Here is a 16,036-nt window from a genome sequence, read left to right on the forward strand (position 1 = left end):
CAATAAAAAAATCTTAAATTATAAAAGTGCCACAATTGTCCCACTAACTATCATGTGGAGGAGTGGCATTTTGCATTAAAATGTAATGTGTTAATTATAAATGCTTATGTTTGTAAATGCTGCGTGACTTTGACGTGTTTTAATGGGCGTGCGCGTTGAACATTCAACTCGATTTCAAACACTGGAGCGCGCAGAGTTGCCATGGAAACGGCGCAGCAAGCAACAGCTGACAACCAACCGACAAGCCGCAAAGCTCCCTCTGTCGCTGTTGTTTTTTACTGCTTTCAGGTGAGTTTAGTCTGTAAAGTTACACAAATAATACACACAACTGTTCCTGACCCCTTTCTTACGTGTAATTGACGCTTCTGTTGAATATTTACTTTATAGAAATGTAACTTTAGCTCTTCGAAGTTCATTAGCATCTCCCAACCGCCTCAGAACAGGTAAGTTAACGTTAACGTAAGCTCTTGTTTATAAAAGTTTGGACTTTTAATCAAATATTTATGGTAGATGACAGGTTTTGATAGTTTTTGTAAAGGTTTTGCTGCCAATTGAATGGGTCATTAGAAGTTGGCTAATTAATTTACAGTAACGTTAAATGTTAATCGATGACATCACTTAACTTACACAGAAAAAAATGCGATCGCGAAAATTGTCTGAAACTGGTTAAAATATTGATAAAAATGTTCTGTGATTTCAGGAAGGACAAAATAACCCCTCTACAACAGAGGGGAAGCTCTCAAGATCCCAACATGTCTGAAGGAAGCTGCTGACAGAGAAGTAACGTTAGGAAACACAGGTGAACTGAAGAAGTTAATTAATCTCATATCCATTTTAACAATATTTTTCACCTATCACATACATCTATCTTCTCTTTATTTTCTCATATTAAATATTTTATTTATTTAATTCATTTTAGAAGGCTTTGACATCCAAATATAAGTGACGCTTTATGAACAATATTAAATGAATAAGTAACTAAAAACATAAATTCTGATACCCTAAGAATAACAGAAATATGTTCTGTATTAAACTTTCTCTTTTCTGAGAAAGATCTTTTTTTTTACCTTTCTTTCTCACATTTCACCTCTGCTGTAGCTTATATCCTTTTAATACACCTGGCATTGTATACTAAATATTGTTTGCTCTGTGATAAATTGTTTATGTTGATGCTTTCCAGGTTGAAGCCCTGCACCGTAGCAGAGTTGGAGTGAATCTCCTATTGAACATCTCTTAAGGTGCTATGAACCATGTGACTAGTAAGTGAAACCTCAAACATACACGTTCAAAAGTTTGGTGTTGGTGTTGTATATCTTTTAAAAAAGTCTCTAATGCCCACCAAGACTGCATTTATTTGATTAAAAGTACAGTAAAGACAATAACATTGTGAAAGAATATTAAAACAGCTGTTTTCTAATTTGAATATATTTTAAAGTGTAATTTATTCCTGTGATCAAAGCTGTATTTTCAGCATCATTACTCCAGTTGTCAGTGTCACATGATCCTTCAGAAATCATACGAATGATTTGCTGCTCAGTTATTATTAATAATGGAAACAGATGTGCTGCTTAATATTGATTTTTTTATTCAACAACATTTATTCAAAATAGAAATCTGATACTACATTAGTCCACTAAGACCTTTGTTCATCTTCGGAACACAAATTAAGATATTTTTTTTAAAATCTGATGGCTCAGAAAGGCCTCCATTCACGAAGCACCATGACGCATGGACGAGAATATGACGTAGAGCCGTCGTTCGGGCATCCAGGAAATGCACGCTTTAGCACCATTTGAGCACTCTAAGCCAAGACCTAAAGCACAATCAATGTAGAATTCAGCAGCTTAGATATGGCGCGTCTTCCTCTGCTTGTAAACAAAGCTCCTCGCTTTCGGCTCTACGTCATATTCTCGCGCATGCGTCGTTGTGCTTCACGAGTTCACGTCAGAGGCCCAGACGGAACACAAGAACTTTTGAATAAAGTCGTTATTTTGATTTTTCTTTTGCGCACAAAAACTATTCTCGTCGCTTCATTAAATTATTGTAGAACCACTGCAGTGAGAATGACTTTTTAACGTCTTAAGTACCTTTTAAGGGTCTTGAGAGAGGAAATGTCATTGCTGCCAATGGAGGCCTTTCTCAGCCATCGGATTTCAACTAAAATATTTTAATGTGTCTGAAGATGAACCAAGGTCTAATGGGTGTCGAACAACATGAGGGTAAGTAATTAATGACAGAATTTACATTTTTGGGTGAACTAACCATTTAATTGAATCCTTATTGGTGCAACTCACCCTATAGTGTGTTTCACGTTAAACATTTTAAAAACGTCCTGCTGTTTTTAGTGACTGAAATAGTGCAGCAGGTGCTACAGTAGCCTACTGTAGTTAACTAGTCATGTATTATTAGAATGGCAGCACAACACAGAAAGTATAACACTAGCTTTAGAGAGTTTAAATTACTTTGTGAATAAATGATGAACAAGTGATGGTTGCTGAAAATAGTATTTATGCTTTAAATGCTGTGAAACACGTAATACAATATTTGCTCCATCTTCATTCAGGTGCTGTACAGCAGTCAAGCCCAGCATCTTCAGAGGCTGATATAAACAAAATCATATGGAGAACTATATCTGCTCCTGACAGATATGGGGGAATGGGCAGCGATTGATCTGTATTCAGATTAGGTGTACATTTATCTACATCAATCATCTTTTCCATGCTATTTTAATTTGCTTTACGTTGTCTCTTGATACAAAATCCTGTATTGTGTGTACCAAAATGCATTAGTATTTTTTACATATAAGCCTGATAAATAAATTGTTCTTGCATTATTACTTTTGGGTCATTATTTTGGTGGTCAAGAAGACATCAATGTGTGGATGTCAAATTGACATCAAGTTTTTGACATCAATTTGATTTGCATTTTTGACCTGTTTTTTGACGTCAATGTTTGATGTCAATTTGACGTCGTTTTGACATCAATTGCCCGCTGGGAAGGCCATATGAAGTCTCTGTTGACTCAACGGGAACTTGACCTGGCAGTGGAGGGCACATCCAATAAAATAAATGCAATAAAAACAATACAAAGCACAATACAAAATACAATACAATACAATAAACTCTCCTCAAAAATACTCCTCCCAGAAATGAAAAGAAAAAATAAATAAATAAAACTCGAACTAAAACTCAAAAATATAACTGTGTAAAGGATATATCCTGCGATGTCCTTGTCTCCTCTCAGAAATCCTCCGAACAACTTCAAAATGTCAATATCCGCCCAGAAAATATTCAGCAAAAGTTTGTGAATTCGCCTCTCTCTCAACAAGATCACGATCGGTGCGCGTGTGTAGCAACTTGAATCATTCATATGAGCAGAGCGTGACCGCGCATCGATCTGAACACATTTATTGAATAGTTACAAACTTATAATGCCATAGATGTTTCTGCATGCATCAAAATGTGTTGGTAAATACTTTAATTTGTAAATTTATTTTTTTCTACATATTGCTATAGGCTATTATTGCATATTAATTAAATTAATAAATAATGTTCCCTTGTATTAGTTTAATGGTGATTTTTTTAGTTCTTATTATTTTAACTTTTTTCAGGGTATTAAAACGTAAGTTTATAATTGTGGTTTTAGTTGAGTTTCATACTTCAGGCTTTTATGGCGTTTAACCATGGAAAACCAAATCTATATTTATTGCATTAATTTACAATCAATTGAACTAAAGCTGACACGAGGTTTGTAGGCATATAATTACAAACTAAAGTCTATGGATGTTATCTATTTCTAAAGTAAGCTACAGTACATAGGATACAGGCTATGTGACAAAGTTTCTGCGCGACAGCTCTCTGGCACGGTGTAATCATAGACCGTAAAAAATACGTAATACGTCAGTGTCCAAATTTCACGCTTCATTTCGTTCACTTCTTGCTTATATAGTGTACTCAACTGCCATGCACTATATAGGGATTAGTGAATCAGTAAACAGGTGAGCGATTTCGGAGGAGACAGTAACCGAGTCGACACCGAGAGTCGATTCCTGTCCTGGAGTCGACCCCGACTCTGCAGAGTCGAGGAATCGACTCTTTTGGAGTCGACTCCCCATCACCATCACTTCTATTCGGATCACTTCTTTCCTGAGTTACTTACGGCATGCTTCCAACGGTCATCTTGCGAACTGTTTACCTGTTCGTACATCTAAAATTTGAAGACCAGTTTTTGCATAGGTGTTTTATTACATTGGATGATCTACCCACTTAATAGCGCATGACAGGTGAAAGTGTTTATGAGTAATTCGTATTTGTAGTTAAATCTGTCTAAACTTTTTGTATTCGCGACAGTCGAGCTAGCATGTTTGCTTCGAAACATTGTTTAGCATATAGTAAATGCGCATGTTTCCAATTTGGAGCTGATTTAGTTGAAATCCACAACATAATCAATTTTCATATAGACTCATATAAACTAAAAACTAATATTTTTTGCATTTCAGCGACAGTCGGTAGATTGAAGCCGTTTCAGCTGCAGGGCGCCATCGCTGCTTTAAGGTGAGCTGTTTTTCTTTTCATGTTTAATGAAAGGGTAACCTGTTTCTGTCGAATGTTTAACCTGTAGTGCACATTTAGATAATGAAAGGGCTACTTTGTAACTTTCAAGTATTAGTTCATCCACTCAGGACGACTTTTGTTACAACTAACTTATCCTTTATTGTTGCCCTTTCACACTAATGAGCATTAGTTACACTGTGTGAAGACCCTATTTAAAACCATAAAACTGTAATTTGTAAAACTTTAAACACTAGTTAAATAAATAAATAAATACAACTGTCATAAAAACAGAATCGTGGCCTATTACATTTTTCAAAGCATTGACTGACCACTGGGCGGCGCACTAGTCCAACAATTGTTTCAGAAAGGTGATGTAACAAACGCATTTATTATTATATTTTATATGTAAAATGTTATAAATTAAGCTAACCAGATTTCTGAAATGGAAACTGGCGACATTTTGTATTTGCAAAATATCATTGAAATCTCACTTGTCCATAAAAACGGGGGACACATTTTTTTTTTTACTTTCAAATATTATTTTATGTTTGTGCTTGTGGAAATTGATAATTACTATTCCTAATTGGGCATATTACTTTGCATTTTAGGCTCATTTTGAGCACAAAGTATGTACTTTTGAAATATTTTTGTTAGTCAAATTCATGACTAGAAGACATGACTTCACTTGACAAGAAGACCTGGCTGCTAGTGTCTTAGTATAATGAGCCAGGTTGCTTATTACATTTCAGTGTAATAGATTTGTGATTCATTCCTAGTTGTTTCTTTACCTTTTCTACATGAGAAAAGGTTCAGATGAAAACAGTAACCACAGCTCATAAGAACCATGATGTTTGTCTATTGTACAGGAAATGACATCAGAAGACCACCATTTACTCTTCAGTTCTTTGTACAGTGCAGGAAAGGTAATTTCCTTCTAATTGTTTTCTTAACTAGACATTGAAAACCCATAAAGACTTAGATTCAGATTTGTCATGAAGTATAGTTTTTTCTGCAGACTGAACCATGTGACCACTAAGCTACTCCTCGTTAGTATAGTGGTAAGTATCCCCGCCTGTCACGCGGGAGACCGGGGTTCGATTCCCCGACGGGGAGATGCAAATATTTTTGCCTAGTTAATATTTATATTTATTACAATGTAATAATACGGTAATTGCATTACTACAGCAAGGCTTTCAAAGCAATTGGAAAAAAAAAACTAACATCACAGTACTACGGCCAAATACATGTGTATTTACAAGTAAACTGATTCAGGTTGCCTACATGTTGCACATGTAAAAAAATATACAATATTAAGTGGACATTGTAGAATATACATCACAAAAAATGGAAGTATGTACAAAGCAAATTGATTATACAGTCAACTGTCACAACAATGTAACTAGTACCTGTTCAGTGATGTCTGAATATAAATGTGTATATCCTTTGTTAAATCTATCAAACAGTGAATAAAGTAAGAAAATAACTAATTTACATTTCCCGTCTGCTAAAATGTCATGGCTGTTAGAAACATTATTTAGCTGTTTTTGTTCTGTTTACACAGTGAACTCCTGAGCTATGCCAGATAGATAAGCCTTTCATGGTCCAGGTCAGTAAGATTAATTCAAATATCATAGATACAAATCCATGCATTGTATTCCATAAAAAATAGCTGCTTTTATAATGATTATTACCGTGTTATTACTATGTATTTCAGGCTTAGTCAGCAAAGAAGGGTCATGGAGCTCCTCGTTAGTATAGTGGTAAGTATCCCCGCCTGTCACGCGGGAGACCGGGGTTCGATTCCCCGACGGGGAGACCAAAAGCTTTTCCTTGTATGACATATACAGCCATGAATTTTGTATGGGCCTATTCGTTTTTTTGTATTACACCGTATTGAATCTCTTGAAAGAAAGTGACACAATTTACAGTGTAAACAGTAGTTGTTTTATTGGTCTTTTAATACTTGCATGGAAGTGCCGTCTTGCAGTGAATATGGCAGGCAGGGTTATTTTGGTACATTTGCCAGGAGCCAAAATAATGTAATTTAATGATATGTACACGTTGAGTCTTAAAAGTGCTGAATGTAAGTTTTTGATTGTACTAAAGCTTAAAAATACCATAGTATGTTTGCAGATATTTAGGTGCTGAGTTCATATACTTATTTCTCCGAAAAACAATGCTACAGCCAGTTAATCTGCTTTGAAATGTGCGTTCCGTGTTTGTTTGGTCTGTGCGATAACGCACGTTACCAATTTACCCAATAGTATTTCCACACCCCAGGTTGCCAGTTGGCGGAAAACACAGCAGTGTAAGCCAGCGCAAACTGGGTCAGAGATCGCAGATTCTACCCGACCTAAAGATGAACGGAAGCACATTAAAATGTGGATAAATCAACTGATCAACTTATATTGTGTAAGTCTCCTCGCCTTCCATTGACAGTTGCTCTCGTTCCTGTTGCGTGTCAAACTCAAACTGGCAACCCGGCGTCAAATCTGAGGAGAAGGGGGCGGGGCAAACAATATTTTGAATGTACCCATTTCAACCACTAGCTGTCATTCTTTTACACAGCACCTTTAATGATGCTTTAAATTTTTTCCGGAAGTATTATTTTTAATGGAATGTAAGTGATGTACTTAAAGCAGTGCTTGACTATGGTATCAAACGTTCTTGACACAAATGGCAGAATTGCCTATTTTATCAATTGCTTGTTTTAAGAAACAAGTTTGTCAGTTAATAGAATTCATATTACATTATAGACTTTACCACGTTACTGTACAGTACTGCATACAGCATAGGGATGTGACGGTGAGGAAATTTTCCCACCGGTTAATTGATGTGTGACAACACCGGTAATACCGGTATCACCGGCGGAGGCTTTTAAATCACTAATTCTATCTAACCGAAAGTAACATGCACACGACCGCTCTGAACTGAAAACGCGCCAGGGCGCACACACCGTGAATGACAGCTCGTCTGTAAATGCGTGCTCTGTGAGGCCATGGGTGCGTCTCAATCAGTTCCCTAGTTCAGTAGTCAGGGCACTGATCAAGCATTGATCAGTCTATGATTGAAATGCACGCCATGAATGAATAACAGTTCGTCCGTGAAGCCTTGTTTATACTCGATGCGCCCGCATGAGCGCGAGGGTGCGCGCGGCAAAAATAAATGGGTGCAGTCAGCGTAGCGCGGAGGCTCTCACTGCGGAGCCAGGCAAAAGTAAACAATGCGCGCTCTGTGCGGCCGTGCACATTTTACTTTCGGTTTTGAATTAGCGCCAATTCGGCTGCGGGTTGCTTGAATTGTGGGTTCATTAGCCTATTATTTTTAATGAAAAACACAACAACAAAACAAATGACAAACTCCCTTAAATAGGCGCTTTTAGGTTTCGCATTGAAACCAAATCTTCCGCGATCATCTCAGTCAGCTCCTCACTCTTAAATCTGATGAATGACTCCTGCCGCTGCCGAGACTCACGGTCGGATCCTGCTTTATTAAGCAGATACGTTACATTTTAGTTTGTATTGTCTGTTTTCTAACTGAACTAAATTATTTTATTACTATAAAATAATCAAAAAGACGGTAGGCGGTGCCACGGTGGGCAAGTGATGTAACCGGTGTTGAGTCTGGACACCGGTAACAACGACAACACCGACTATCGTAGCAAGCCTATTTTTTACAGCATATAAATTGAAGCAATAACACTGTAAAAGTTATGGTGGCACATTATTTATACATAGGAAGAACACTTGTGATTGTTAACCAATCAAATGGAAAGGTTGCATGTTAAAGGGGGGGGGGAATCACTCAGTTTCAGTCAGTCTCATGTCAATCTTGAGTACCTATAGAGTAGCACTGCATCCTGCATATCTCCGAAAAGTCTTTATTTTTATTATAATTATAAAAGAAAGATGCGCTGTTCCGAGTCTTTCCGGAAAAAGCCGTGCGGCTGGGGGCGTATCGTGTGGGCGGAGCTAAAGAATGTCGAGCGCGCGCCGCTGTTACTGTGTTGAGTGCGTCTGAAAGCTGCGTCATCCCTAAAAGCGGGGAAAAACTTTATTCAACATAAAAAATGGCTTTTAATCAGATACAGCCATACATCTATGATCCGGAATCAGACCCAGAGGCTGAAGTTGAACAGGAGCAGCAGCAAAAACGACTAGAGCAGGACGTCGACTATGTGGTATAAGTTACACTAACTATATAATATGTTTAGCGGCTTGTGTTATTTAGAACACCATGTCAAGCGCGAGTGTTACAATGTGTGTGTGTGTGTGTGTGTGTGTGTGTGTTTACACGTGGTTTGTGAAGACATGATTTGTAGTAAGCGGACTGGTTTTGCGCGTCAGGCTAGTGTTTACATAGAAAGACATGGAATAGTAGCGCATTTGAATGAAGAACCGCGCTTATTTAGTTCAACATATTTCCCCATTCTTTGTGTATTGTTGTTTGGAGTGCTTTTACAATACACAAACATACACATATAGTGGCCAGCTAAACAAATGTACACACACTATACATCGCATGCTCCATTGATCAATACGTGATCATGTTTGGGCTAAAGTTACTTGATGGGCATAGGCAAAAACAGACATTTGAAGCAGTCAAACCTGCGGTTCCAACGTTGGGACCTTTATCGTTGGGACCGCTCCATCCTTCAGTATTAGGCGATCTGAAAATCCGGCGTCGAACTGGGCCTTGTTTATAAAACAATCGGCACCGAAATGCAGGGAACAGACATAAATATTTGCGCAACTCAGTTGTTGATCCGGAAAAGCAAATTCCATCTGTACGAGCCAGCGCTCTGATGGGCGTAGCCTATTGCTTTCACGCTCTCTCTCTCTCTCGCGCGCGCTCTTCCGGTAGAATTGTCCGTACGGCCCATACAAGGAAATTCCGCCCTGTTGACGTCAAGCGGACCCATGATCGAAAAAAACTTTCCGAAACTTATGACTAACAGGAAGTACTAATTTTGGCAAAGAAATACTCCCATTAAACGTCCACCTTAGCTTATGAAACGGTGTCAATGTTTAGCATGGGAATCCAAGTCTTTAACAGTGCCAAAAGATCAGTATGCATGAAACAGCATTTCACCCCCCCTTTAAGAGATTTTCAATATCAATTTTACTAAACGTTTCGAGGTCATTCATGAAGAGATTTGTCAGCCAGGTCTCGTTACAGTGTCTTCACCAGCAAGTTAACAGAGATCTAGAAGCTCATGCTTGCCTTTAGAGCACACAATGTTCCACTTGTTCATCCAGTAATAGCCTAAACTTGTGAACCATGTATTAAGCCAGATTTATCTAAATCTGTATCTGTTCCAGTAACTTAAAATAGCAAGTGAGGTGAAGTAGCTGTTCCCATTCTGCTGTAAGTGAAGGACATTAGATGTCATCCAAGTAACATACTATCCAAAAAGCACAAAGGTTCTGTTTAGTCATGCTTTTAGTCATTAATACAATTAGTCAACCTTCGTCACAGTTCAGTTACTTATATGTGTACAACAACTTTGGCATTTGAATGTTAACAAAGAGTAAATCAATTTAAAGATTTTCTTAATGCCGATAGAATGCTTAAAGGGAAGATTCTTGAAAAATAAAAATAAATTAGTCATTGCATTAGAGAAGCATATGAAATAGAAATAAAAAAATAAAACATATATACATTTGACAGTTGTTCAGATGTGCATAGCCCAGATTAGTTTGATCAATTTGAATTGGTTTACCCATGCAAGACATGACAGTTCATTTACAAGAGACACATCTGAATTACACTTGAAGTAGTCCAATCTGCAGACGTTTTATAAATTAACAATTAGTTGTTACCCATACATTCTATGCTAACTTGTTTTATTTCATTTCTAAATATATTTATAATACTAATCTGCTGTATGCTACAAAGTACATATCAATATTTCTCTTTCAGAAAAAAACTAAGAACAATATAAATAAGGTTTAAAAGGGAGGAAAAGCATGATTTCACATTTTAACAATTCAATTCACAATACAACTTTACAATTCTACTGTAAAGTCAACATGAAACTGTAGAAAGTTATATTTCGATTTTGAAAGCAGTTTCATGTTAACTTTAAGGCAAAAATAAAGCCCGTTTAGATAGAAAGTCTGTTTCCACATCGTTCAGGATTCATACTAGGATCTATCGCTAGACGCAGTATTTATTTTTCCGGTATTTACACACTGTAATCTATGTGTTTGAGTAATATAAATGGATGAGATATATTGACAAATTGGATAAACATTAAATAAATAATACTACTAAAAACAAATGCCCTTATCCTCCACAAAATGCATCTGCTTTCATGTTTTAAGGGCTTAAATTGAAATCGAATCTGTATAAAACAGGACAAACATGCACGTTCCAGGTTTTCCTTCTCACCAAGTTCATAAATACAACTAAATACAAGTTTGTTACAGGTATGATAGTGCAATTTCAGTAAAGCATGCAAGGACATTCTCCACGGCCCTACGACTGGTTACAGAGTGCTATGAGAGGAAAGGCGTCACAGTGTAAATACTGAATGCATACAGATCTCCAGGCCTTGAAATACAGCTTTCATAAAATACATCGATTTAAAGCATTATTTTGCTAATGGCATGTGTGTGTTGGCAAATAAGTAAGGGATAATCCACAGCTAGCTGTGCATTAAAGCAAAGAACCGCCAGACGCGAAGCGGAGTGCATTAAGTGCAGCTAGCCGTGGATTATCGCGCTTACGCCATGGTCATTTGCCAACATTAAAGCGGTTATTGATGTTTGCAGCGCAATCTTTGACCGGAAGGGTACAATTGATGGTTATTTTCATCAGCTATGGCTCGAAGATCTAGCATTCTGCACGCTTTGAATCGGACACGGAGATAAAGTAGTGCGTAAGATTACTTTTATTTGAATGAATGAATCATAGCGTTTATTTGAATTAATTATCGAGAGAGAGATTCGTACCTGCGTCTGTTCAGCATCTCTCTTAACAACCAAGATGTGCGTTTATTACTTCAAAATAGCGATGTAACCCCATCGTTGCTGATAAATATAATGTAGTGATCCAGTAGCTCAGCTATTTTATGACTAAAAGTTGAGGGCGGCTTTCAAGTTTCTGTGCTCCTGAATGATTGTGTGTGTGCGCGGTGCGATCTCCGCTCTCTGTATGCGAATGACGTAGGCCTAAGGCCGTGTGTCCACCAAGGGTTTTTTCACACAGCTGGCTGGCGTATTCAATTGTTTACAATGGGAGCGTCGCGTTTTTAGAACGCCATGAGCGTAACGAGGCGCTGAGCGAGTATTTCACGCTCAAGCGCTGTTACAATCCACGCCTGTCCCGGACTCCGTTTCCCAGAATCCTCCCTGTCTCACACCTGAACTCACTTCCTTATCGTCTCTCCCCGGATTCCCTGCACCTGTTCGTCATCATCTACACTCCTTTATATTGACTCACTCCTCTGCACTCATTGTCCGTTCTCGTTTGCGTTACCTTGTTGTTTGGTTGTGTCCTGTTTCTGTACTCTACTATTAGTTGTATTAAACCCATCTATTATTTAAAGTCTGCATCCTGTTTTCCTCGCTGCTTAACCTGACTTTAACAAGCGCTGAGCGCTCAGCGTTTTTTACTGGTCGCCGAGAGTTGAAGAATGTTCAACTTTGAGCAAAACACAGCGCTCATCACAGTCAATTTTCACCCAGCCATCCAATCACAATGGAGGAGGGGTGGGACAAATACAACACCGACCAACCGCCACATTCTGCTTGTACAACATCAACAGATGATAACGAGCAGCATAATAACAGAACAAAATAATTTAAAACAAGAGCCAGAGCAACTACTTTACATTGTATCAGCATTTTATATATAGCTAATCAATACAGAAACAAACTATCTGTGAAATTAGATACTAGTAACACTTTCCGCGGATGTCTCAACTGAAAAAAATTCTGCGCTGTCAAAAACGCTCTCAAGCGCCCACAGCGAGGCGTTTTCAGCCAGCTAAAAACGCTTTGGTGGACACGAGGCCTAAGTGTGTGTGCTTCAATGAAAACAGCGCATTAATATAGAACGGGGATTCAACTGACTTGGAACTACCTGTGCATTAAACGATTTTATTGCACACCTTCCAGCAAATCAGAATTGAGTTTTCAGGCAGACCATGGCATAATTGTACAATATTGTATGAATGATGTGTTAGGATTGCAGTTGCATAAATCGTAAACCTGCGCATTATGGAATCGGCAGGCTGGCTTTGGACATAGAGCTTTGCACGCTACACATTTATGGACAGAATCTTGGCTGCTTTCTAACAAAGAGCTTTATTTTGTCTAATAATATGGACGTAGATTCAGTGTGTGATGCCAGGACGTTCATCAGTTCTTTTGACATCAGTGCTTTAATGTGTCACATTAGGCAGTGTTTGAAAGTCATGTGGTATTGAGATCTTTTTTCTCTTAAATAACAGCAAACAGTATGAATTTACCACTATAGGACTAGTTAGGGAATGATGGATGTTAGTTAACACATATACAGAACGTGCCGCTATATTCAGCATTTTGTGTCCATGTGTATTTAAGTTCCTTTCAGTAAGAACTCGCTAGTGTTTAGTGTGTTAGTTTTTCATTCTCCACCAGTGAACCGACTCCTGATCTCAGAGACCAGACCAAATACTTGTTACAGTTTTAGACTAAATCATGCGCTTTGTTACTTTCTGAAAGTGTACAGAGAAAATCAGTTCACCCTCAAATTATGTCTTTGACTGAGTGTTGGAAGTGGAGCTATGGGTGCAGTTATATGTACTGAACCCAGGGAGAGTGACCTTGCCATATGTATAGATGTCACGGTCAGATCCCTTGTTCATCCTCTTTACCAGGTTCTTCTCGTATAATAATGGGTGGTAGGCACCGAGGGTGCAGGCAGCATCACTGAAGCGCTGGTAGTAGTGGCACAGCTCGGTTTTCCGTCGCGACGGTAGGAACTCGTACACATGTACCACTTCACACAGCGACATCATTAAAACTGTGCCTATGGAGGTAGAAGGGGAAAAAATATAGATACACACTGTAAAGTTTCAGGAATGACAACCGCATTTAAATACAGGAGTGAACCCACTAAATTATCACTCCAGAAATATCAATGATTGACACCGTGGTAACCATAATTCACTTGTAGAATGTGGTTGTCACTTCGGTAAATTACTAAACTCTGTGTGTACAGAACAGGATTAAACCCTAGAAGAAGAACTGACAGCCAAATTTAGCTGAGGTGTGCACGATTTTTCTGTTTTTTGTTTTTTTTTAAACTTACCCAGCAGGCCTGATGAGGGTGGGTTTTTTTGTATAGTCTCGGCCATATTGTCTTGTATTCGCTGCCACAGCTGCCATTCCATCCGTGGGTGTAGAATATAAAATGGCTGTTGAGGGTGCAAGCGTCGATATCGCTGATACTGTTTAAATATTGGGTAATCTGTCTTGTTGAACCACTGAAAGCAAAACAAAGTCAAGTCAACTTAATTTATATAGCGCTTTTAACAATGCAGGTTGTTTCAAAGCAGCTTCACAGTGTTAAACAGGAAAATAATGCAACATAATTTTATTCAGCCGTATAGCCATTTTGGAGAAAACTGTGATGTCATCAGTTCATTTCAATTATCATACAGTGGCAGTGTGGGCTTTAGATCAGTAATTAGATCAGTAATTTAGTTTATATGGTTAATTTAGTTTATTAATGAGATTTATTTGGATATTTAGTTGAAAAATTTAGTGTCCCCAACTGAGCATGCCAAGCCAGAGGCAACAGTGGCAAGGAAACCAAAACCCCATCAGGTGACCTAATGGAGAAAAATAAACCTTGGGAGAAACCAGGCTCAGTCGGGGTGCCAGTTCTCCTCTGGCCAATTAACAAGCAGCGTATGATTATTATTCTGGCAACTTTACAGGAGGAATATTTAATTTCACCCAAACTGAATTGATGAAATCTGGAATGCTTACAAATATTAGTTAAAAACATGAAACAGTATGTAATCAGTGATGTATTTTGGAATGGAAAAGAATACTCAGCGAGAAAAAAAACCCTACTTTACTGTACTGCTTCTAAGTGGTGTTCTGATATAAATTGTGTCCAGCTGTAACATTTGTACTAACTAAATGTATTAGTTTTTTACGATTGCTTAAGCACAATTTTAAAATCAAGGCTCGTTTTGTCAAAACACTACACAGAATTCACACATCCACACACACAAGTAGCAGAACACCTCAGTTCTTTTGCAAAATGAAATGCTTCTTTCAAAATGTTACAATAATTGAACAAAACCCAATTTTGACACCACATGACACACACATGGTTCAAACGATCTGATTCTGTTTGATTAATTTACACACTGCTCTTCTCAATCTTAAACACTTTAAAATGTTAGAAAAACTTAGAAAAAAGTTCTACTTTTCTAATGATATAATCTGGGTTTGATTTTTTGCAGAGATATTGTTAAAGTAAAGTTTATGAATATATTGACCAAACAGTACTGATAAGACCAGTACTGCCTATTGATGAAAATATTTATTTCTCTCCACACTCTAAAATCATTCGATTCATTCATGCATTTTCAAAGGTTTGTTTTTTATATCTGCTGAGGTTGGGCTGAACTCTGTCCAGCCTCTCTCAATGTCAACCCATGGGTAGTGAGTACTCATGGTCAACCAAGATTGCGCGAATCACATCTGATAAATTTGGTCCCTGTCTTCTTTGTCCACATCCTACTCTAGGTCTACCTCTTCCTACCCCCCTCTCCCCCCTTCCCCTCTCTTCCCCTCTCTACCCCTCTCTGCCATTCTCTTCCCCTCTCTACCCCTCTCTTCCCCTCTCTTCCATTCTCTACCCCTCTCTTCCATTCTCTACCCCTCTCTTCCCCTTTCTTCCATTCTCTTCCTCTCTCTTCCCCTCTCTACCCCTCTCTGCCATTCTCTTCCCCTCTCTACCCCTCTCTTCCCCTCTCTTCCATTCTCTACCCCTCTCTTCCATTCTCTTCCTCTCTCTTCCCCTCTCTACCCCTCTCTGCCATTCTCTTCCCCTCTCTACCCCTCTCTTCCCCTCTCTTCCATTCTCTACCCCTCTCTTCCTCTCTCTTCCCCTCTCTACCCCTCTCTGCCATTCTCTTCCCCTCTCTACCCCTCTCTTCCCCTCTCTTCCATTCTCTACCCCTCTCTTCCTCTCTCTTCCCCTCTCTACCCCTCTCTGCCATTCTCTTCCCCTCTCTACCCCTCTCTTCCCCTCTCTTCCATTCTCTACCCCTCTCTTCCATTCTCTACCCCTCTCTTCCATTCTCTTCCCCTCTCTACCCCTCTCTTCCCCTTTCTTCCATTCTCTTCCTCTCTCTTCCCCTCTCTACCCCTCTTCCTCCACGGGCTCCACCTCTCATCCTCACTCTTCCTCTTACTGCGACACTGCCTTCCATTTTTGTTGAAGACTGGTGAACTTACCTGTTGCCTTTTTAT

The 16,036-nt window shown here is 38.6% G+C and overlaps 1 protein-coding gene and 1 long non-coding RNA gene across 3 annotated transcripts in view; one reads left to right on the forward strand and one right to left on the reverse strand.

Moving 5' to 3' along the window:
• LOC307137240 lies at nt 1-2,708 on the forward strand. Its single transcript, XR_013817896.1, has 4 exons — nt 1-443; nt 701-799; nt 1,181-1,259; nt 2,564-2,708. It is a non-coding gene; the product is annotated as an uncharacterized lncRNA (long non-coding RNA).
• Nucleotides 2,709-9,962: 7,254 nt separating this feature from the next.
• st6gal1 (ST6 beta-galactosamide alpha-2,6-sialyltranferase 1) overlaps nt 9,963-16,036 on the reverse strand; it is a 28,283-nt gene continuing 22,209 nt past the window's right edge. For both annotated transcript variants that reach the window (XM_079835534.1, XM_079835535.1), the window contains 2 exons: nt 13,854-14,028; nt 9,963-13,571 (listed from right to left, as the gene is read on the reverse strand). In XM_079835534.1, coding sequence (XP_079691660.1) covers nt 13,294-13,571; nt 13,854-14,028 — 453 coding nt within the window. In that variant the 3' untranslated portion in view covers nt 9,963-13,293. The remainder of the gene's footprint in view (nt 13,572-13,853; nt 14,029-16,036) is intronic.

The sequence above is a fragment of the Gobio gobio genome, assembly GCF_949357685.1.
Source record: "Gobio gobio genome assembly, chromosome: 14".
In the NCBI taxonomy this organism is placed as follows: Eukaryota; Metazoa; Chordata; class Actinopteri; order Cypriniformes; family Gobionidae; genus Gobio; species Gobio gobio.